The 23,776-nt window shown below is 36.1% G+C and overlaps 1 protein-coding gene across 1 annotated transcript in view; it reads left to right on the top strand.

Annotated features, from left to right (window-relative positions):
* Positions 1–23,776, top strand: part of LOC136988887 (tyrosine-protein kinase Fer-like) — a 70,501-nt gene that overhangs the window by 25,974 nt on the left and 20,751 nt on the right. The window contains exons 9-10 of the mRNA XM_067286892.1: positions 1,855–1,977; positions 11,243–11,417. Coding sequence (XP_067142993.1) covers positions 1,855–1,977; positions 11,243–11,417 — 298 coding nt within the window. The remainder of the gene's footprint in view (positions 1–1,854; positions 1,978–11,242; positions 11,418–23,776) is intronic.

The raw sequence follows: 23,776 nt of genomic DNA, 5'->3' as shown, positions 1-23,776 counted from the left end.
TAGGTTTCTTAAGTCCAAAAATGTAAAAATCTTGGTGGAGGTCATTTTTTTGACTGATTACCATACTTTCTGTTATCTATAATAGAGCAAGGAAAGTAAAAATGTCCATGACTTCGTTTTCAATGTACAGTGAAATCTTCTTAACAGACACTCCCAAATAGCAGACACCTCTACTTAACGGATATTTTTACAATCCCCAGATCCTTCAAATAGGACATCTATTATATTTACCTCTAAATAGCAGACACTTTAAATAATGGATGCAGTCATCCATAACCAACCTTGTGAAAATGTAATGTTCTGCTTTCAATATTCTGAAAGAATTAATTACGTACAAAATATTTTAAAACGAAAACATAGAATTGATTCAAATCCTCTTTCAGACTTCGAATTTTGACTGTAGGTGTCAATAAATACTGGCTTAAAATAGGAATAGGGAAGGAGGACAGGTTATAAGAAGTGGAACAATATTCTTTATCTGTTAGAGAAGTTTAATCTGGTTGTCAATCATTACTTAACATCATACATATTAATGTTATTAAACTTCTGTGTTATTGTCAGAATTAAACTTATGATATCAAAAAACTATAAACTTTTCCAAAGTTATTCATTCATTCAACAAGAAACATAGTATAGTAGTAAAGAAAAAGAAACTTAAGATCATAAATGACGTCATAAATGTGAGAAAACCAAATACCTTCCCACACTTTAAAGTGGTCAGTAAATTGCCTTTGTAACATGATTTTTTAACTTTCACCAAACAAACGTTGTAATCGTTTCAACAGCTTTGTGGTGGCTAAAGTGTAATTTTTAATGAATCAGTTACTGAAAAAACAAAAATGTTTGAAAACTTACACCTACAAAGCAGACAAATCCCTTGACAGTTTTTGGAAGAGAGTTCTCTAATCTTATATTCTAGTAATTGTGAAAATGTCATCTTCATATGACACTGAATATACTATACAACCTGTTTGTCAATTTAGGAATCTGTCTTCCTCCCTGAAAACAATTACTAAAGTCAAATCTGTAAAGATTAAATAATTGCAGTGATCAAAGATCCTCTTGCAGAAGGCTGTGATGAGTCTCAAAGGCCAACCATTGTGTAGTTTCCTGTTGGATGGCTGCATTATAATGACTGAACAATAAACCTACATATTTATAAGTTTTTTTGTTTGCTTGACATTTAGCCACTTTTCTTTGTAAATTAGAAATAATAGAATTATAGAATTATGATTGAAACAATAAGTATTCTTATAGGTATTTATATTGAAAAATAATCAATAATCTTTGCATATATATTTTATTTTATCATGAATTATTTTAAGTGAACAATTAGAATTTTTGATTATTAAATAAAATTAGATCTAGAATGTTTTCTTGCCAAAGGAAATTGTTTCTTACAGTTTTGAATGTATATCCATTCAGAAATACATTTGGAATTAGATGACAGTTATGAATATAGTATAATATCTGTACTGTATTTTCAGTAGTCAGTTGGCAGCAATAGGTACAAAAATGAGTTATATTAACCAGTTTTAATATTTATCAACATGAAGAAAAATAATTTTTATTTTTCTGGTTTTTAAAACTTTGTTATACAGAAATTAAACTTCATTAAGTAGGGCCATTTTTTAAATGTAAAAGACACATTTTAATCATTCTGCAGAAAAATTTGTTAATAAGAGAAATACATCAATATAGAAGTTTATTATATGGAAGTTTGAGTGTATATCAGTATAAAATATTCTGTGAATGTCAGCTGTGATTAAATGTTCTGATTATATAATTTTAAGATATTAGTAATTGCCATTATTATTTTTATTGTAAATGTTATAATTTATTAATTAATTTTAGATTAGGAAAATTAAGTGAGCAGTTAGCCCAGTGTCGTGCAGATCTGATAGAGAAAGAAAATCAACTTTTTCAATGTGAAAAAGAAATTTCAAATATTGAATTGTCGTCGGATTTAAATCCAATGTAAGTTGTTATTAAATCTGTTTTAATAAAGGTATAGTTGTAACTATTTTTTTTTGTCAAATGTATAAAAAATAAAATGTTTTTTAAATTTATAGTATATTTCATATATTTATATATAATGTAGTTAATTAATTTTAATAATAATTACAGTAGAAGTTTGGCACCTACAGGACCAGAGTAGTACTGGAAAATGTTAGATTACTGGACATATTATTTTATTTTATTTTTTTCTGTAAAATTTGATAAGTTATGCGATCTGATTTGTACACATGATCTTCAATCAGTCTGAAGATGATACAGTGCATGACTACTATATATTGTGCTAAGACTGATAGAAAAACTTGCAGAAATGTTAATGAACATGTTATTGCCTGGGATTTTTAGCACATCATCTATCCAAACAAATTCTGATTTATAGAATATTAGCTTGCCAAATTATTATCAGCTATTAAATTGACAAACTTTTACTGTATATATTTGTAGCATACATAAAATAGTATATTTCAAATTTGTAAATAAAGTATTGTAATTTATATTTGTCTAGACACAATGAATGAGTTGTGTCTAGATTGTAATGGTATTAGCTAATTCACATAAGGATACTTTTATGCTATACTAGGAGCATATTACTTTTGTAGGAGTGCAAGCAAAAAATGAGAAGAGCCAAAAATGTCAGCAATTAGAAAAAGGACAAATAATTCTTCAGAAATTCATGAATATCAGAATATATTAAGAAATCAAATCAGAAATCACAGAAGTTTTTAAGAAATGGATTTTTTTTTCTGAGAAAACAGATACTGGAAGAAAATTTATTAAACATATGTTAATATTAGACATGTTATGAGAGTAATGATAAATAACAATTTATATTGAATAATAAGTAATCCAACTTTGTCAAGTACTTTAATTTATTTTCTGCATTTTTAACAAAAATTCAACAAATTAAATTGAAGAACATTGCTGAATTATGAACATCTAAACTATAACAGATGAAACACTGTTATGCAGATAATAGAAAGACTGAATTGGACTTGAACTATATCTTGTAGAAAGACTATTTAATGATGACTAAATGAATCTGGATAAGATTAATAATGTTAATAATTAAATGATAGGTAAATATATTAGCGTGATTAAGGTATAATCTATCATAAATCTGAGCACTAATTAGAAATTGGTGAGGTGATACAACCTCTGGAAAATTTTTCAAATAGCAACAGCTATGCAAAAATTATTGATTGCAGGGTTTTTTATTTGTTAACAAATAATCCTAGAGTAATAAAAATTCTAGAGTATTTCTAATGATAAGAGCTTTTAATATGCAAAATATCACACTAGTAAAATAATTTAGAATGAGCAATTATTTATTGTGACATTGTCACAATACTGGGCTGCAATTTTTAATTATATTTGTAATTAATTTAATTTTATATATAAGCTCTCTGCTTCAAATTAGTACTGTAGTGTCTTGTTCCTGTACATCATACTTTTCCTTTAACAATAGAGTTGTGCTGGTCATCTATTAATTGCTTTCAGGGGAAAAATTTTGAATTGAAATAATGTGACTTTCATTTGCATCAGAAGTTTGTATATAGTAAATCAGGGCCTGTTGCCCTTAAGGTTTCTATATCTGGTCTCTGATTTCATCTATCTAACTCTGTTCTGAAGATTAAGGAAAGACAGATGGATGGACGACAGTGAGAATTTATAGGTCTATAATTTTTTTCAAATTGCACCCAATATAAAAAAAGAAAATTGTGTTTAATCCTAGTTTGGAAAAAAGTTTTTGAACATAATAGAAAAAATGAAATGAAAATTCTTTATTATTCTGTTGGGCCTCCTTTGGTCTTAATAACAGACATTTGAGTATGCAATCCTTATAGTCGTGAAGTAAGTGTGCTCTGCTTTCCGACTGCTGTAACTTTGGATTTAGTGATTTCTCCTATGGATATTATACACCGTTGGGAAGAACTAATTGTAAGGAAGCCGTGAGTGTTTTAATTTTGTTCTACGTCTCGCGGTTGGCGAGTTACAGCCGTCTGTAGTTACGTTCTTTCTCGGGCCCCATCGGCCCCCCTTGTGTAATCGGACTTTTCTTCGACGGGCTTTGTTAGCCCATTACGCGCTCTGTATACTGTATAAATTTAGTTAATATTACTCTGTTAGTTATTAAGTTATCGCTACTTAGTTGTCATCTCTGTAACAAAGAACTGTTCTCCACGTGTTTTTCTGGTCTCAGCCGTTCGGCGTATCCGAGCCGTTTGGCGAGCTGTAGCCGGGTAGCGTGTTTTTGCGCTGTTCGGCGTTTTTACTTGTTTTCGTGTGTGCGCGTCTGTGCGGGCTACAAACTTGGTTTCTTGGACTCTATACTCTTCTGTCAATCGTTCTCATGGATACCTTGGCGGACGTGCCGGAAAGGAAGTTACTAGCTGTAATTTCCAGAGGACTTGACTGTATTATGCAAGCTCTCCCAGCAAATTCCTATGGCTCGGTTTCGGTTGCTAATAGGAAAAGTGTGAGACAGGCGGCGCTTGACATGCACGCAGCTGCGAATAACTTATTTGGAATAGTATTAGCACTCCGCTCAACTGAGCAGGAAGGGAAGGGTACCTACGCCGATGCAGTAAGGAAGGGAAGGATCAGCGGGAGTCGTACCACACATATTATAGCCGAAGCTATAGCTGATAATAAAACACAAGTGAAACCACAGGACCTCATTATTGAGACTACGACTACAGAGGATGGTGAAACCCTCTGTCCAGAGGAAATGCTCAATGAGATCCAAACTAAGATAGATCCTGCAAGCTTGAAAATAGGCACACGCAATATAACAGCGGTGCCGGGAAAAGGTGTAAAAATTAGACTTAAAACTGAGCAAGATGTTCAGAACTTACAGGAGGCAATTGGGAAATTGCCGGAATTAAACGAAAGAGTTAAAATGATACGACCAAAACGCCGGAAACCTCGAGTTATACTGCTTAACGTGCCTCAGGAGGAGGAGAAGGTGGAACTTGTCGAGAAAATCTACGATCAAAACAGCGAGATTAATAGGAAACTTACGAAGGAAGCTTTCCACAGAGAAACAAGAATCACTCATATGATACCTTCAAAAACTAAGCCTGACTGCCGACACGTGGTGATGTCAGTCTCTCCTGCAATCCGAAATCTGATAATAACCACGAAACGGATAAGTTATGAATGGGGTACTTTGATAGCTGACGATTATATTCCCATTATTAGATGCTTTCGGTGTACGGGCTTCGGCCATAAGGCGGCCTCCTGTGATCATAGGGAAAGGTGCAGCCACTGCACCAAAAGACACAAATATAAAGAGTGCACTAACACCAATGAAACCCCTAAATGCACTAACTGCACCAAAATAAATAAGGAACAACCCGATGGCCCAAAGTATCAAACAGACCACAATGCATTCTCTGCACAATGCCCAGTCTTAAAAAATTACAAGAGACTCTTGGTAAGGCAAACCATATACGAATAATAGTCTGTATGTCCTCATATTCCTGTGTAATAAAACCTTCATAATGGCAAACACAACGTTCAAAATTCTTCAACTCAACGCCCAGAAAAGCCAAGCTGCCTCGTCGCTTGTTATTAAGACAGCGAACGATCTGGACGTGGATGTAATCCTTATACAGGAACCGTATACTGTCAAAAATAACATTGTTAGATTTGGCTCGTGGCAAGTTCTGAATAAAACAACCCCAGATGAACGTTCCAAATGTGGTATAATAATAAGGAATCCCAATGTTAATGCTGCATTAATTCCTGAGCTAAGCTCTAATCGAGTCACAACCGTCACGATTGACCAAGGCCCCATAGACTTTATTCTCTGTATATATTTCTCGCCATTTGATAATGACGAGGACTGCATAGACGAGCTATCTAGTGTTATAAGGAAACTAGGAGACAAATCGTATCTCATTGCAGGTGACTGCAATGCCAAATCCCCCCTCTGGTACCACGAGACTGAGGACAAGAGGGGAAGGCTCATACAGGAACTCCTTAATGAGATTGACGGTATATCGCTGAACACCTCAGATTTACCAACCTTCCAAACGACAAGGGCGAGAGGCTGGACCGACGTTTGTTTGGCGCCCACGGAAGTGGGTAGTATCGTGAAAGATTGTACAACTTTATCGAAAGATTCGGCGAGTGATCACCGATATATTCTGACTACTCTACAACATCACCAGCAAATTAAGGATCATGTCACTAACTATTATAGCACTATAACTAACTGGGAATACTTCCGGGCCTCTTTCGCAGAAAAATGGAGGAACTTTCAATTTACAGAACTAAACACCCATGAAAGGATTGACAATTATGTGAACCATATGACACAATCTATTGTCGAAGCCCTCAAGATTTCTTCCAGACAGAAATTAAAGAAAAACCGTACGCACTGGTGGAACGATGATTTAGACCGTGAAAAGAGGAAAATCAAAAGATTAAGAAAGAAATGGTTAAAAGAACGAAACACAGAACGAAGAGAACAGCAAAGTAGGGATTATGCCAATGCTCTACGGACTTACAAAGCTAATATTAACAAAGCAAGAACGACGGCGTGGCGGGAATTTTGCGGAAGATCAACGGTGGACCCCTGGGGCGAGCCCTATAAGATCGCGTTCAAAAATAAAAGGAAGGCAACCCTGCCGAATGTTACTGACACCAATCCTCAAACCAATAACTATTCAATTAGCAGTAATCTACAGAAGCTTCTTGATTTCCATTTCCCCAACGACAGTCAAACAGATGACTCACCTACTCACCAACGAATACGTATAAATCTCGAGGACATTTACAGCGAAACCAACGATAAATGGTTTTCTTTTAAAGAGGTGCAACAAGCGATCCGCTCCCTGGCTAATAAAAAAGCCCCAGGGCATGACGGTATTACTGCGGAGGTGGTAAAAGAGGCGTTTGCTGAAATCCCAATAGCTTTCGTCATTCTTTACAATGGGTGCCTAAGGGTGGGCTACTTTCCCGATTCATGGAAAATAGCTAACGTAAAATTCATCCCGAAAACAGTTAACCCAGTGGAAAGAAAAGACTATAGGCCAATAAGCCTGCTCCCAGTTATGGGTAAAGTACTCGACGGGCTGATGATAGATAGAATCAATTGGCATGTTGAAAAAAATAATATACTAAATACCAACCAGCATGGGTTCAGACCAGGTAGATCCACAATTACTGCTATTGGAAACGTAACAACTTTCATAAAAACTGCATGGGATAAAGACCGTCACGCACTCCTCATTAGCATCGACTTCAAGAAGGCGTTCGACCACCTCTGGTGGCCGGTGCTTAAATATAGTTTAAGGGAAATGAAATGTCCGCAAAATATCTATCAGCTGCTGGATAATTACCTGACCAATAGGAAAGCTGGCTGCCTATCCAACAATATAAATATTATTAAAAATATAGAAAGAGGTTGCCCCCAAGGTTCACGCAGCGGGCCTGGGCTGTGGAACCTAATGTATAACAACCTACTCAACCTGCTTCCAACAACTGATCATGTTAAGATACAAGGATTCGCAGACGACACCATTGTCATGATACAACACCAGAACTGTAATGTCCTTCAAAGGATAGGCAATGAGGTCCTCAACGACATCAACCAATGGAGTATAGACAACAAACTCCCAATAAACCATCAAAAATGTGAGGCACTCGTGTGCACGAAAAAGTCTAATAGAAAACAATTACAGAGGCCCCTGTGTTTGTACATTAATAACCATAAAATCAAGATAACGTCGCATATGAAGTATCTTGGTGTAATACTGGACCCAACTCTGAGTTGGTCAACTCATATTGATGAACTGTGCAAAAAGGTAAGCCAGAAGGCAAACATGATTTACCACATTGCTAGGAACACATGGGGTCTAGGCCCGAAGCACTGTAGACTTATCTACAAAGGTGCAATTGAGCCGGCTTTGCTGTATGCGGCTCAAATCTGGGGACATCGGGTGGACATTGTCCATAATAAGCGAAAAATCCTGTCTGTCCAGCGTACCTTCGCTATTCGCATTTGCAGGGCGTACCGCACGGCCCCTACAGATGCTCTTCTGACAGTCGCTAATCTAATGCCTATTCACATCAAAATTAAAAATCTGGTCTGGACTTGGAATCTTACAACAACCGACCTGCAAAACTGTAGTGAGGACGATTTGAAGACTATAGCTGCAGAAAACAAATATCCTCCAGATGGAATCCAAACGCTAAAGCAAATCAAATCCTATGATATAGACAATTACTACAATGACCCGACTAAGAACTTCCACCCAGCTGAAAGGAACAATGTCTTGATCAAATTTGAGAGAGATACTACTAATCCAAGCACAAACTGGCATATTTACACTGATGGTGCCAGAAATGAGAAGGGAACTGGTGCGGCCCTGGTGGTCTACAACGGTGTCGATAATTCTGTGGTACACGAAGAGTACTATAAACTTAATTCCAAATGTACTAATAACCAGGCTGAATTATGGGCCATGTATAAGGCCCTTGTTTACTTTACAACTAACAATCAGAAACTCAAAGGGTCAGCTACCTTCTTCACGGATAGCCGCTACGTTCTCCGGATCATCAGCGGCAGCAGAAAGAGCACCGCCACAGGTGTAAAAGTTGTTCATCTGGCCAACAGTCTTAGCAAAAGAAAGGCCGTCTCGTTTTGCTGGGTGCCAGGTCATCAGGGAGTCGGCGGAAACGAGAGAGCGGACGAATTAGCCAAACGTGCTGCCGGCAGTAATCTTGAAACGGCTTTCAACTCACTTCCCTTCACCTACATCCACAATCTCACCTACGTCATGGCAACTAACCTGTGGCAGACCGAATGGTCTTCGTCCACCACGGGCAGACTCACGTACCTTTTCTTACCATCCATAGTCGAACGCCAAAAAATGAACTACCTTACTCCTTCATTCAATCTTACGCAACTGCTCACCGGCCATGGGAATTTCCCTAGTTACCTGAACAGAATAAAAAAGCGAAATGACGATGTGTGCAACTGCGATAGCGCTGCTATAGGCAACGCCCAGCATATTCTACTGGATTGCAAGACCTATGACATAGAACGCAGGCAACTGATCCTCTACTGTCTATCTAATGGACATGCTTGGCCACCTGACTGGAAGGTGTTCTGCTCCAATAAGGACTGCTTTAAACACCTAATGACTTTTGCGTCCAATTGTGACATCCTCAAGAATAGCCTTACAACGTAAGGCTCCAGAACCACGGGTTCTGCTTCTGTTATTATTTATTGTAAACTGCTTATTGTATTTCCATTCACTGCCTTTCATGTATATTTTCACCTTGTATATTGTACTCATCGTCGCCAAATTGGCATGCTGTATTATCTTCTATTTGTTTTTATTACTTAATAATTGCGGTGCAAGACGCCAATGTGTTCCCACTACACTATCTTCCCTTCACACTCTATCCCTATCAACTATCCTCCCACCTCTTCCCCTCACCCCAATCCTTACTTCGTAACCCCTCCTCTTCCATTCAAGGCAAAGTCTGCAGACAGCCTTCTTACTCTATCTTCAAGTCAGGTCTTAATAACAGCTTTAATGTGAGATGGCACTGATTTAACAAGTTCTGAGCAATAGTCATCATTAATTTTCTTCCAACTCTGTAACGAGGCAGCTTTCAATCAATTCTTCTTTGTGGTAGGTGGACTTCATCCACTAACATTTTCAGTTTAGCCGACAGATTTTAAATAACATTTAAATTAAGACCATTTGGTGGTCAAGGCAAAGTTTTAATGTTTCTCTTTTTCAAAAATTCTTTTACATTTTTCATACAATGACAATTTGCATTATTATCATGGAAAACAATTTATTCCAAGATTGATTTTCCACCACATGAATTAGAAAAGTGTTCAAAATTTCTTTGTACACTTTGCCATTTACAGTTTTTTTAGAATAAACAGTTTTTCCTTGCCTTTTGCTGACATGCAACTTCTTATCATAAGACCAACTGGGAATTTTTTTCTAATGTAAAAAATACTTTTCTTGAAACTTCATCTGCTTTGTGCCACACAAATTGTCAGCAGTGTCTCCACAACCAATAGAGAGTCTGCTTTTAACTGAAAAAAATTATTTTCTCCCAATCATTAATGGTCCACTTTTAGTACTTGTCTATTCCAGTCAGTTTTTCAAGTGTTGTTTTGTCACGAATGGTTTTGTTTTGGCTTTACAAAACTTATAGCCCATTTCATTTAATCAGTTTCAAACAGTATGATTACAACATTGGCATCATGAACTTTTCTCTTAATATTTAATTCTTTTGATGTGGCTTTTCAGTTTTATAGTCAGATGTATCTTAAGGCCTAATCTTGATCCTTGCTTGTTGCACTCAGTCAACCGGTTCTCTTCAATGTTTTTACACTCAGATTTCTTTCTCGTGTAATTTACTGTTGAAACAGCACAACCAAATCTGTTGAGAAAGTTTCTCTTTTTAAGTTTTCTCTTCTAGAATTAAAGTCACAATTTGGTTTTAAAATCCACACTGTATTCTTTAACAGGACCCATTTTAAAGCAACATAAAGGCAACAATAATATAAATAGATGTATGTAATACTTTGAAATGACTAATTTGTATAAACTAATGTGATTATTATTACAGAGAGTGCTTTAACATATTTTTTCCTACTATGTTTGAAAGCTTTATACCCAAGATGGGAATGTTCAAAAACTTTTTTCAGACTAGGATTGGACAAGATTTTTTCTTTTTATATTCCACATTATTTTTCTGGTGTGATATTTTGTATAATAGAAGTTCTTTTTATTAAAAAATAAACTCCAGAATTTTTATTACTCTAGGATTATTTGTTAACAAATGAAAAATTCTTGCAATTAATAATTTTTGCTGTTGCTGTTTGAAAACTTTTTCCAGGAGTTGTAGTATGGGAATTTTCAGTTTCAACAGTATTATCAATAGTATCTGTGCATTTTAATAGAGCTTAATCTTATTTCTGTTATATTTCTAATTTCTAAACTTTTGTTCAATTATATTAAATTAACCTGCATATTATATGAATAACTATTATTTACATCTTGAAAATTTATGCTCTACATTAACATCCTGAAGGTCTATTACAAACAGTTTTTATGACTGATCATGAACTGTTTTTGATTATTATAAAATTCATTTTTTATATGTATTTAATTTTAATATTCATACAATAACATTCAAATACTATAATAAACAAATGATGCCTTCTTTTGAATTTTTCAATTAGGATTACAGTCAAGCAAAGAGCCATTGACATTTTAAAAAGAGAAATTGGAGAATTGAGATGCAGAGAAGAAAGACTACAACGTCAATGGGAAGTCATTGATATTCCATTATCATCACTTGGTCCCAATGGACCTCCTCCTGGTTTAGAACTGGATGATGGCTTAAATGAAGATCAGGTGAGGGAAAAAATAATTAATTTAATTATATTAAACGATGATTAAGAAACAGTTTTGTAATAAAATGAATGGATTTACCATATTTTTGCGGATTGTCTGTCATGTTGGTCTATTTGGGCAGACCACAAAATAAGATATTTCTGTATGATAAATCCAGCATGCCAGTTTAAGTGAAGTTATACATCCCTCAAGACGATGCATGAAATTCATAGATGCCAGTTTTTATTCTAAAATTGTGAAACTTAGCATTGCATCAAAAACTGATTATATGTTTAATTTTTTCATTTTGTCTTTTTTCGAACAATGTAAAATGTTCGTAGAATGAAAAAGTACTTTTTTTTGTGGTTATTTTTTGTAATTTGATTCAAAACGGCAAAAATAAACATATCAAATTTCAGAAACTTGCTGTATATTATCACAGCTTACACTGATTAACATCTGCTTTGTGTGAAATTTGAAAGGAAGGTGGTATATTTCAAGATCATGGATTATTGTCAGTGCAGCCTACACTGACTAACTACTACTACTAATGTCAATAAGCTGCTAAACTCTCTTCCTGGTTGTAAATTAATCAAATTACAATGCTATCATTTTATTGTACTTCTAAGAAAGTTTGTTTTAACATTTATTTAACAACAAGTTTTGTTAGATTTGATTTTTATATTTTAATTGCAGTTTAGCTGACATGCTGGTAACCCCTGTTATATATGGCATGCCTGTAAATCCATGAAAATATAGTAATATAATTACAATTGAAAATTTTTCTATTGGGATAGCAAATCTAACAAAAATTGTAATAATTTTTAGTGCTAATATGTATGTATGTGTGTATATATATAACCTTGTGCATGTTATGCTATATTATATAAATTATATCTAACATTTACAATGATATTATGTAAATGTTAGATATAAGTTAGATATGTAAATGTTAGATACAATGAATGATTTACATTGTATATTGTCTTTCATCAATGCATTACGAGCTAACCGCTAAATTGGAGACAAATCCTTTACTAAGATTCAACTGTAAAGTTTTATGGTGAAAGTACAAGCTTTATGTATAGCTCTTGATGCATTGATAAAAGTTTAAAATTTTATTTTATAAGCTTTGATACCATTAAAATAAAAATCTTGGAAACAAATCAATTTTATTGTAATCTTTATTTTATTTAAGCTAAGGAAGTCTTAATTATATCAAAGACAAAAATTATTTTTAACATATATTGATTTTATAAGGTTAAAGATATTTACAAGAATTGTTATAAATTACAAAAATACTGTATGTTGAGAGCATTATGAAGCAATGTGATATGCGAGATTAGCTGCTGAAAGTGATCAGGCAGTGCACAGTACAGTAGAATATTATATTGTAAACAATTTGAGACTTACTTATATTCACAACAATAGTTGAAATAATATTAATGAAGATCATGTATAGGTCTTTTGCAAAATAAGAACAAAATTTTGATAAAAACTCTTACTTATTACAATGAACTAAATATATTATATTTTCTTACAACTAATCAAAAAATTGTTTCTGATATTTATACACAAATTCAGGTCTACTGTTTTTTCTTATGAAACCTTTTCTTCTCTTTGATGCTTCTCTGAACTCGTTTCTGATTTCCTTTTCTGGTTTCTCAATTGAGCATCCAACAGTAGTCAGCTAACATATTGACATCCCATTTTCCTTGGTAACGTCTCTCGATATCACGGAAATCCTGGTGAAATCTTTCACCCTGTTCTTCACTGTAGGCTCCCAAGTTTTTGGGAAAATAGTCAATATGGGAGTGTAAGAAATGAACTTTTAAGTTCATCTTGCATCCTTGAGCTTCATATGCTGCCAGCATGTGTTGTACAATGGTTTTGTAGTCAGGGTCCCTAGTATTCTCCAAAAACTTATGCACTACATTCTTGAAAGAGTCCCATTCTTCTTTTTCCTTTTCTCCCATTGTTTCCAAAAAGAGGGGATCAGATAAAAGTTTTCTTATGTTGGGGTCAGTGAAAACTTTCTCTTTTAACTTGGCTTCAGACAGTTTCGGGAACTTGGAACACAGATATCTGAAACAATCCCCATCTCTTGGCAGTGATTTGACAAACTGCTTTATGAGTCCCAATTTAATATGAAGAGGTGGTAATAACACTTTTTCTGGGGAACCAATGTTGTATTGATGACATTTTTCTTGCTGGGGGTTAAACTGTCTCATGGTGGCCAGTGCAGCTGTCTCGCTCTACTATCCCATAAACAAAGAAAGCAAGGATATTTTGTATAACCTCCCTGCTGACTCAACAACATGGTTAGTATTTTGAAATCTCCACGAACCATCCATTGATGCTCCTGATATTTGATTTTCTCAAGAATCGTAGCCAAGTCAGTATAGTTTTCTCCAATGTGAACCGAGTGTTCCATAGGAAGAGATGCAAATACATTTCCATTATGCAAGATTGCTTTGAGGCTAGTTTTAGATAAATCAATGAATATGCACCATTCTGATGAATCATATTCTATTTCAACAGACTTCATGAGCCCATGAACATCATTACAATAAACCAGATTTCCCTCTTTGGAGAAAAACTGAGTAAATTCTCTCTCGATGTCTGTACCACAAAAATGAGGTCCCAGATGATAGCAAGTTTTTGTTTTTCAGCCTTGATCCTAGCAATTTGGCTGCATCTTTTGAAAGACCTAAGTTTCTTACTTGGTCATTGAGCTCACTTTAAGAAAAAAGTCGAGGTCCTTCGTCAACAGAAAAATCTGAGCTAGATTCGTCTTGGGAAGCTAATGTGTCTGAGTCCTTTGACTCACTCAGGATGTCATCTAAATTAGAAGGTGGCTGTGGAACTGGTATTTCAGAACCATGGGACACTGGACGAATAGCTGAGTCAAGGTTAGGGTAAAATATTTTTTTTTTATTTTTTGTATTAAATCCTTTAACATCTGAACAGAAGTAGCACTGTCAGTTGTGTGATTTTTCTGTTCATGCTATATCATAGGAATGACAAAGAGAATTCAAACAAAATATTTAAAATTTAAAAAAAAATTAATATTAGCCATTTTGGAACAAAACCTTTTAAGAACAAGTATAAATTTTAAACTAAATGTTTACGTAAACACGTAAAACTGACACACATGCACCTTAACATACATAAAGGTAAAAAACCAATTGGAAGAGCACATAAGTGCATGTTATGTTAAAATATAAATATAAAAACATGTAACATAATTCGAAAACACACATAAAATACATTTAACATATATTAAGATACACTTATAAGATCAATGCGCATGCATCTTACTCTCCATTGGAGGTGCGAGAAATGAAAGTAAAATTATTGTTGATTTTTTTTAACCATTTGTATAAATTAGTCCAAACTTTGGGTAATTTGAGGGTAGGGGAGTTGCACGAGGAGAGCAGCTTAGTGAAGGGGGCCTTCCAAATAAACAGCAAGTGCCCCTCCTCATAACATCTGAGTATTGTCACCTGATTCTAAAGTGCTGTGTGGTGATGCTGTACCACCAATTTGGAAAGTTCAGTATCACAATTACTTAGTGCAACTGAACATTGGTGTTCAGATATGTGAATGGCCAGCATTCTGGCAGTCGCACCTATATAATAGGTGTAGAGTCCTGATATTGGGTTTTGCAAGGGAATGGAGTAGATAGACACCAGATTTTTCCAGGGTAGAAAGAGCGTCCCTATCATTACACAAGAGTTGTCTCAGACTTGGGCGTGGGGCTATGGATAAGTGAAAGTCATTTTTGCCTAAAAATCTGGCAAATCCAGTCTGTGAGGCAGCCACAGTATGGGAGGGAGGGATGGAGTGTCATCCAATCCCTTGGTCTGCACAAGGTGGTAGCAGGGAAGAGGGACTGTTTAATGTTGTTTTTTTGACATGGTTGTATTTAGCAGGACCATATCTTGCCATGTGCACCACTGTGGGGATGGCCTCTAGCTCAGTGTTGATAAGATGTTGTGTCGAGGGTAGTAAGAATGCCCGTCTGATTAAGGGAGCTATGGCTGCATTAACATACTGCTGTGGCTGGCAGGCATGGCTGGTATTATGTGGGGCATATTGTCAAACTTGTGGTAGACAGAAAACTCCAAACCCTCCTGGGATTTGTGGATGTGCAGATCCAAAAAGGTGACTTTTTCCCCCAACGTCTTTTTCCCAAGTGAAGTTTATGGAGGAGTACACATTTGATAGGTGTTGTTCCAATATCTGGAAGGAGTCCTCTGTGTCATCCATGCACCTTAAATATATTAAGGGGTAAGCCATGGTGAGGGGGAATTTAAAGACTCTGTGTTCAGGCTGTTTCATGACAAGTTCAGCTAACACAGCTGACAGTGGTGAACCCATTGGCACCCCTGCTTTTGCAGGTAAACTCTTCTATTGCAAAAGTAGTTAGTTTCTGTAATGAGGAGGAATGCTTCTCGAACCTCTAAAACCTGCTGTGCAGTGAAGTAGTTTTTAATTAACACAATTAAAAACTTATCTGAAGTTTTTAATTGTGTTAATACAACTGTTGGCATGACATCCATTCTAAGTATTTAGTATATTTAGCTTGTTGAAACATGATCTAATCCCACAGCAGGTTGTTTATATTTATTCATAGTATCCCAGATTACATGTTGAAACATGCTCAATCTCACCAGTAATATTACCCAATGTGAGGACCACCATTCCCCCCCCTCCAAAAATACCTCGATGTTAACATTTTGTGAACTACTGTTTACAACTTTTGTAATATTATAATATTTATTTAATCACTTATTTTTACCTTTTTTTGATAATTATGTATTCGCATGAACTTTAATTGTATTTTAAACAACAACTGAAGTTGTAAGAGGAAATTTGCCTATTTTACCAATCTAGGGTCCTCCCTTTTCTAAATTTTAATATTAACTTAAAACAATTAGAATAAAACAGTTTATTATCCCAAATCTCACAACATGCCAAGGGAAAAATGACAAAGTAATCAATGAGTAATGATGAGAACTGCTCCAAAAACAAGATGAGTCACATCGACTCAATGATGACTCTACAAAAGCTAGAGGTCATTGCCAAATAAAAACAACAGAGAACAATCATCTCAGCTGCGATGACGACACCGCAAATAAATCGTCACCCAATGATGACACCACAAATGGATCATCACTGGATGACAAACCTTTTCATGTTGGAAATATTTAAAAAGGAGAATTCCAGTCCGACAAAGAGCAGTATCATTCTATACTCAGAGAGACAGAGATTCTCACCAGTATAATTATCATACTCAAGACAGTATAATTCTCACACTCAAGACAGGCAGTAAGTGAGAGCAGACTCAGGACGACAAACAAGAGAGAATAGACCAGAGGCAGTAGGCAGACACAGGACTTAAGCAGCCAGAAAGTGCAGTCCAGTTCAGACTATACCAGAGCAGTACGAGTAAGAAAGAGAGAGAGGAAACAGGATCAAGAGATTGACCAACTGTCAAAATAGACAAAAGAAGACATCTTGTTCAAATGGTATGTTGTGAGTCACGTAGTTCGAATACACCCCATTTGGCACCCCCCTCGTTGTATAGATAAAGATAGGCGGATTTCCAAAAATCAGATTTGATAACTTTGTTCTGAACTTTCAGTTTTTTTTTTGCTAATAAATTTCCTTTTAATTGATTACATCTGACTCTGTATTCTTCTTCCTGAGAGGCTCATTCCTGGACTTCAGAGTGACTCTTACCCTTGCGCCTTAGTCATTTACTTCATCCCAATCAGTGGTGTGTCCGAAAAAACACACCTGGTGGCAGGACCCCTATCAAAAATGTACGTAATAAAACATCTTGACGGCACCGAACTCCACACCACTATCAACTTTTAACCTGTTTCTACACGATCTTGTGACCTTCCTCCTAACACTAAAACTACTTAACCCACCTTCCCCTACCACTACTCTCTTCAACCATTAACATTTTTATTTATTTATTGCCAAGTCCAGCTATAATTGGTAGAATTAATGTGAGAAGTCTTTGTTTTAAGGCCATTTTTTAAATAAATAAAAAAAAATACTAAATTTTAACTTAACTAGGAATTTTATGCTAAATACAAACAAAAACTTGAGTGTAACAAAAAAAATTGACGAGATGGAATTTTTTTGGTATTTTTTTCGTTTTTACCAAGTTGAAATCTATAAGAAAATGTATAAAAATCCTATGCAGTTTTTTACTTGCCGACCTATGTAATTAATTGAAATTCTGAGTTTGTTGACTCTTTAAAAAACATATTAAAACAAACAAGAAATGATTAACTTGAAGACTTATTAATTATAGTAATTATTATTAATTAAGTATAATATGAAGGTAATCCCAAAAGTAAGGTCTCCTATTTTTTTAAAATACAAAGAAATGTTTATTTTCAATAATGTTCATATCATTTTAAGGTTTGAACATTTACATATTTTTCTATATAACTGCCATTTCGGTCAATGCATTTTTGTAGGCGCTGTGGCATTTTTGTGTACTCATGTCATACCTACTCGTCACCATGTTGCGGGTCCCATCTTGCACACATCTTCTGATATTGCAACTTTTTTATTAAAATTCTATGAATGGTGTTTGGGTAAACACCAAGAACCAAATGTAGAGATCATTCAGAGTGATTCGTTGATCTTCACGCATGGTTTGCACAACCTTCGTGACTGTGTCGTCGAAAATTCCCGCTTCTTTCTTTGTCGTGAATTTCAGTATGATCAGCTGCAAACTCCCTACACCACTTGAGGACGTTTTTGACATCTATGCATGACTTTCCATACATTTCCATCAATTGGCAATGAATTTCAATCGGTTTAACATGACATGGCGGCGAGCCGGTATGACATGGGCATACAAAAATTGCCACAGCGCATACAAAAATGCATCAACCAAAATGGCAATTATGTAGAAAATAGATAAATGTTCAAGCTTTAAAATGATATGAACAATATTGAAAATAAAGATTTCTTTGTATTTAAAAGAAATAAGAGATCTTACTTTTGGGATTACCTTCGTAGTAATTCATTTACTGTTATTTGTCTTCTGGGTTTGTAATGTATCTTTAATAACATTTAGCATATGATTAAAATAGGTAATGTCAACAGTTTAAACCAGTGTGAGAAAATGAGTAAAACACAATAATGTTTAATATTTAAAGCACTGCTTGTAAAGTACTATTTTTAGTTTCTTATTTTTATTTTTATTTTTATTTTAAATAAAGATGGGTGAAAACTCAGGACTACTCATGGGTATTGCCTGAGTGTGAAAATGAAGGAAAGTTGAGTAAAGACGAAGACGAAGGGGAAAGAAAGGGGATAGGAAAGTGGGTGAAAAGGGGAGGTTACATGGGCGCCTTGCCAATTTTATAAAAGAAACATAAATTATGTACATGCGGCACTGGGCCGTTTGAACAAATCCTAAAAATACACAAAATATAACCCTACAAACTTATGCCTGCAGTAAATATGATACAGATATTTACAGTCATTTGCAGTCATAGATCACACAGCAATTACATACAAAGCAAGGATAAACGACTGCTTGCCATTACACGTTGCAGATACACTCTAAGAGAAACAATAATAAATTGTACATACAGTGTTGTATACAAAAGAAAACAAAGCACCGCTTAACTCTTACTAGGAGTTATTGAAAATGAACAGTACACGATACAATTATAATGTGTGCACGAAGGTTGAAGCACAAAACAGTACTTAAAACACAACGAAAGTTGAAGCAGTTCTTTCATGTGAAGCTTGGCTCCAATGCTCTTGTTTCTGTAATGAATGTAGTAAGTTCCTTAAATAGTTCACCATTAGATACTAGGCACCTTAAAGGGCATGGCCAATTATGACCATGTTTCAGAATCTTGTAGATGAGCCTTGTTCTGTTCCTGTCGTACATATTGCACTGAAAAATGAAATGTTCCACGTTTTGAACAGAAGATCCATCGCACTCACAAATGTCATCCTCGCTGTGCCCGAACCTATGTAAATAGTATTTAAAGTTTCCATGGCCGGTGAGTGTTTGCGTTATGGCACTATTTAACTCTAAGTGTTTCGTGTGAAGTCTCTCCAGAACATTAGGAAGAAATTCAAACGTGACTCTTCCTGTTTCACCCTTGCACCATTCGGCCTGCCAAAGAAGCGTAGCAGTGTTCTCAATCAAAGTCCTGATATTGTTGTAAGTAAGCTGAGGATAGATGATCTCCCCTGTTTTCTTGGCATGTTGTTTTGCTATTCTATCGGCCTGTTCGTTCCCTTGCACTCCGCTATGTCCTCTAATTCAAGAGAAGCTTACCTTGAAGTTCCTCACATCTTGTAAGACTTCATGTATAAGATTGGTCGTATGGCACTGTTTCTTATACCCAATAATCTTTTGTAATGCAGTTTGACTATCGGTGCAAATTCGTACGTGTCCCTTATGATTTTTAAGGTCTCGAATATATACCAGCGCCCGATATATGGCAAACAACTCTGCTTCGGGCACGGTACAATAGTTGGCCAATTTAAAACCAGCTGTGTACTTAAAGTCGGCATTGCCATGAATTGAGTGGACAAAGGAAGCTCCAACATTCTCCCCACTCTTCGACCCGTCTGTGAAAATAAAGTGCATAGGGAATGGATTCTCATACATATCTGTGATAAACACATTCTTGTTCCTTGCAGGGTGAGCATAATTGGTCTTTTCTTTGAAATTTCCTTCTTGCTCGAAGGTATTGAGGAGATCCCAATCAAGGTTGGGCAGGCAACCAATGTCGGCATATTTAGTCAGTTTGTTAAGATTTTCTGTTGTGATCAAAATGTTGTCTAAAGTCCAGGTCCATGTCAGTATTTTGACTTTGAGATGTAAGGGCATGATACCCGCTAAAACCTGCAGTGCTGCATTTGAAGTGGTCCTATACGCTCTGCAGAGCTGAAGCAATAATGGTCTATGCATTGCCTGTAACTTACGTTTAATATTTATTATGTCTACTCTCTCCCCCCAGAACGGGGCACCATATAAAATGACAGGCTCAATACAGGCCTTGTTAAGCATCCTTATTGCCCTCTCGTTAAAGCCCCAATCTCTGTGGGCCAAACTAAGCAAAGCGTTAGTGGTTTTTCTAACTTTGCCTGCAACATAGTCAATATGTTTCGTCCAAGTGAGGCTTTGATCGATCATTAGTCCTAGGTACTTTATAACTTTTACATTTTTAATTCTGTTACCATTCATAGTAATATTAAAGGCTTTTTGCAGCTGTTTCCCTTTTGTGAGGACCATGTTCTCGCATTTATCGTAGTTTATTTCGAGTTTGTTTTCTTTACTCCATGCATATATCTTGTTTAGTATTGCATTGGCCTTTTCTTGGAGTCTTTTGCCGTTTTTATTTGAGATCATAAGCACCGTATCATCGGCATAACCCTGTAACTTCCATTGATTGCAGTTATTCTCATTCAACTTAAGTAAGTCATTATAAACTATGTTCCACAGGCCCGGGCCTGACTTCGAGCCCTGTGGACATCCTCTATTAATTGAACGGATAATATCTGCCCTTTTGTGATACACACCCGCAGTTCTTTCCGACAAATAGCTCTGAAGAGTTACATAAAGATTTCTAGGGCATTTAGCTTCTTTTAACTGATTGAAAATCGATGGCCACCATATGGTGTTAAATGCATTGCGGTAGTCTATTGAAATGATGAGAGCATGTTCGTTGCGACTCCAGGCCTGTTTGATGAAATGTATAAGAGAGTGGATTGCATGATAGGTAGAGCGGCCCTTGACAAATCCAAATTGACCATTATGCATCCATTTATTTTGGTATAGGTAATAATTAATTCTATCCATAAGTAACCCATCCAGAACCTTTCCGGGTACAGACAAAAGACTTATGGGCCTATAATGGTTCGGTTTAAAATGCGAGTCAGAACCCGGTTTGGGTATGAATTTAATAGACGCTTGTTTCCATATTTTCGGGAAGTGTCCCTTTTCCAGACACTTGTTGAATGTGTACACAAATGCCATTGGCACAGAGTTGAATGCATGCTTAAGCATCTCTGGGGTCACCCCATCAATCCCAGGTGCCTTCTTCTTTTTAATAGTCTTGATCGCCCTCTGAACTTCGTTAAAGGTGAATCGTCGATCCTCGTCCGTGGTAGGAGGGTTAGAGGTTTCATTCCTAATCCTTTCTTGGTTACTATTGTCCTCTTCCTCACAATCAATAGGGAAGTGTGTGTCTAACATATAGTTCATAGTTTCATTGTAGTCTTGTGTGTAAGTACCATCCGTTTTCACTATGTTGGCCGGTATTTCGTTGCCAGATTTCTGTTTGCGTACAACATAATAGGGCTCGCTCCACACATTTTGTTTACTGACTCTGGTGCAGAAATCTTGCCATGCTTTGGTGCGTGCTTTATTTATATCCGTTTTATACTTGTTAAAGCTACTTAGGTATTCTTGTCTTTTTTGCGCTTTCCTGTCTGGGTCTGTCTCTATCCGGAACCTCTTTTGTAATTTACGTGTTTTCCGTCTCTGTTCGGCGAGGTCCTCATTCCACCAATGAGCCCCTTTCCTGTTAATCTGCTTAAATTTCGTAGATAAGTGGTACGCTTCGATAATGGAAGTATTAAGGTGCTCGGCCAAAGAATCAATGTCCGTAATGTCATAAATCTCTTGAGATGCCCACAGATCGCTAAACCAATTTTTGAATACATCCCAGTCAGTGTGACCTTTAATATACTTTTCAGATCTTAATAGTGGGGTGTTGACCAGTTTCCACACAATGTAGCGATGATCGCTAGCACTAACTTCCTCGAGAGTTTCGCAGCTGTTCATGTGGCTGAGAGCAAGTCTATTAGCCGCACAAATGTCCACCCAACTCTCTCCTCTGTCTGTGAAGAAAGTTGGCAGGTCGCTCGAGTTACATGAAACCATGTCATGGCTTGATAGGAAATCTATTAGAATTCTGCCTCTTATATCTTCAATCGGACTGAACCACGTAGGCGACTTAGCATTGAAGTCTCCCGCAAGAATCCAAGGAGAGTTATTAATTTTGTGACTAATGTTGTCTAGTTTTTGCAGAATGTCTTGAATATCTTCATAAGGAGAGCTGTAAGCTGAAGTAATGAATAAGTGTCTATTCATATAAGTTATCTGAACAGTCGTAATACAGTCAGTGCTGAATAATGGGCAGAAGTCCATATTTATATCTTTGTTCGGGGATAAAATCCCAGTTTTAGGCCTATCATACAAATTGTTAGGAGGGAAGACTTTCCAGCCTCCAAAGCGAACAATGCAGCCAGATATTGTGTACGGTTCTTGTAGAACTATTATATCTGCCCTTTTTTCCTCCACAGTCTTAATCAGCAAGGAAGAGGCTGCCTTGCATTTTTCTGCATTCAATTGAACAACGGTGATATTATTGTTTTGATTGAAGGGAGCATTAGTAACAGATGGATATGAATTCTGAGTATGATTTCCTGTTGTATTAGACCCCATAGTTTGTCTGTCTAATTCTTTGATTCCTTAATTTCTGTAGTGTGGGGCATTTTCTATCATAGGTGTTATGATTCGTTGGAATTCTCTTTGCCATTGGCTGACCTCTATTGAAACGCATGCAATTTATGCAGCAAGGAGTATTTTGTTTCTCGCTGCATTCTGCGAATTTATGGTCCTTAGTACAATGACTGCAATGGGTATGTTCAGTGCAGTCCTTAGCCATGTGGTTATATCCTGCGCATCGGAAACACCTAATAATAGGTACGTAATCATCTACTTTAACATTAGCCCATTCCAAGGCGATATGTTTATGCTGAATCAGTAAGTTTCTGATGGAGGGTTTTACCGACAACACTATATGGCGACAGTTATCTCTGACCTTGCCTTTCTCTATTGATGTACTAATTCGACAAGAATTTAGAAGTTCGTCTTTACTGATACCTTCCCATATGTCGTTTTGGTTGAACATTGTGTTCATAAGTTGTTCTGACTCTACAGAATATGGTACATTTAAGAGAATCATACGTGGTCGTCTACCCTCTGAGACATGGCATCTAATCTTGTCTTTGATTGTTGTTATATTTTCGATTGCCGCACGTAATTTTTCACCATCCTTGTCATCTCCCACCTGAAAGCAGGCCCCTTCATTTCAAATTCTTCTCACACCCTTTACTTTAATGCCTATATCTGACGGCCGGATTTCCGACAGAATGGTAGTAACTATGGGATGGATGTCTGTTTGTTCGTCTTGTTCACCTGATGCCGGATAAACTAAGACAGCATGACTGCCACCAACCCCTTCATTAAGAAGCTTAGTGGAAAGCGATTGTGTAATTGTCTTAGTCGTATTGCTTGCATTGTTATT

Source organism: Centruroides vittatus, unplaced genomic scaffold (genome assembly GCF_030686945.1).
Source record: "Centruroides vittatus isolate TY-2023 unplaced genomic scaffold, ASM3068694v2 scaffold_386, whole genome shotgun sequence".
NCBI classification, from domain to species: Eukaryota; Metazoa; Arthropoda; class Arachnida; order Scorpiones; family Buthidae; genus Centruroides; species Centruroides vittatus.
The sequence above is the reverse complement of the archived record's forward strand: the minus strand, read 5'-3'. Positions and strand labels throughout refer to the sequence as shown.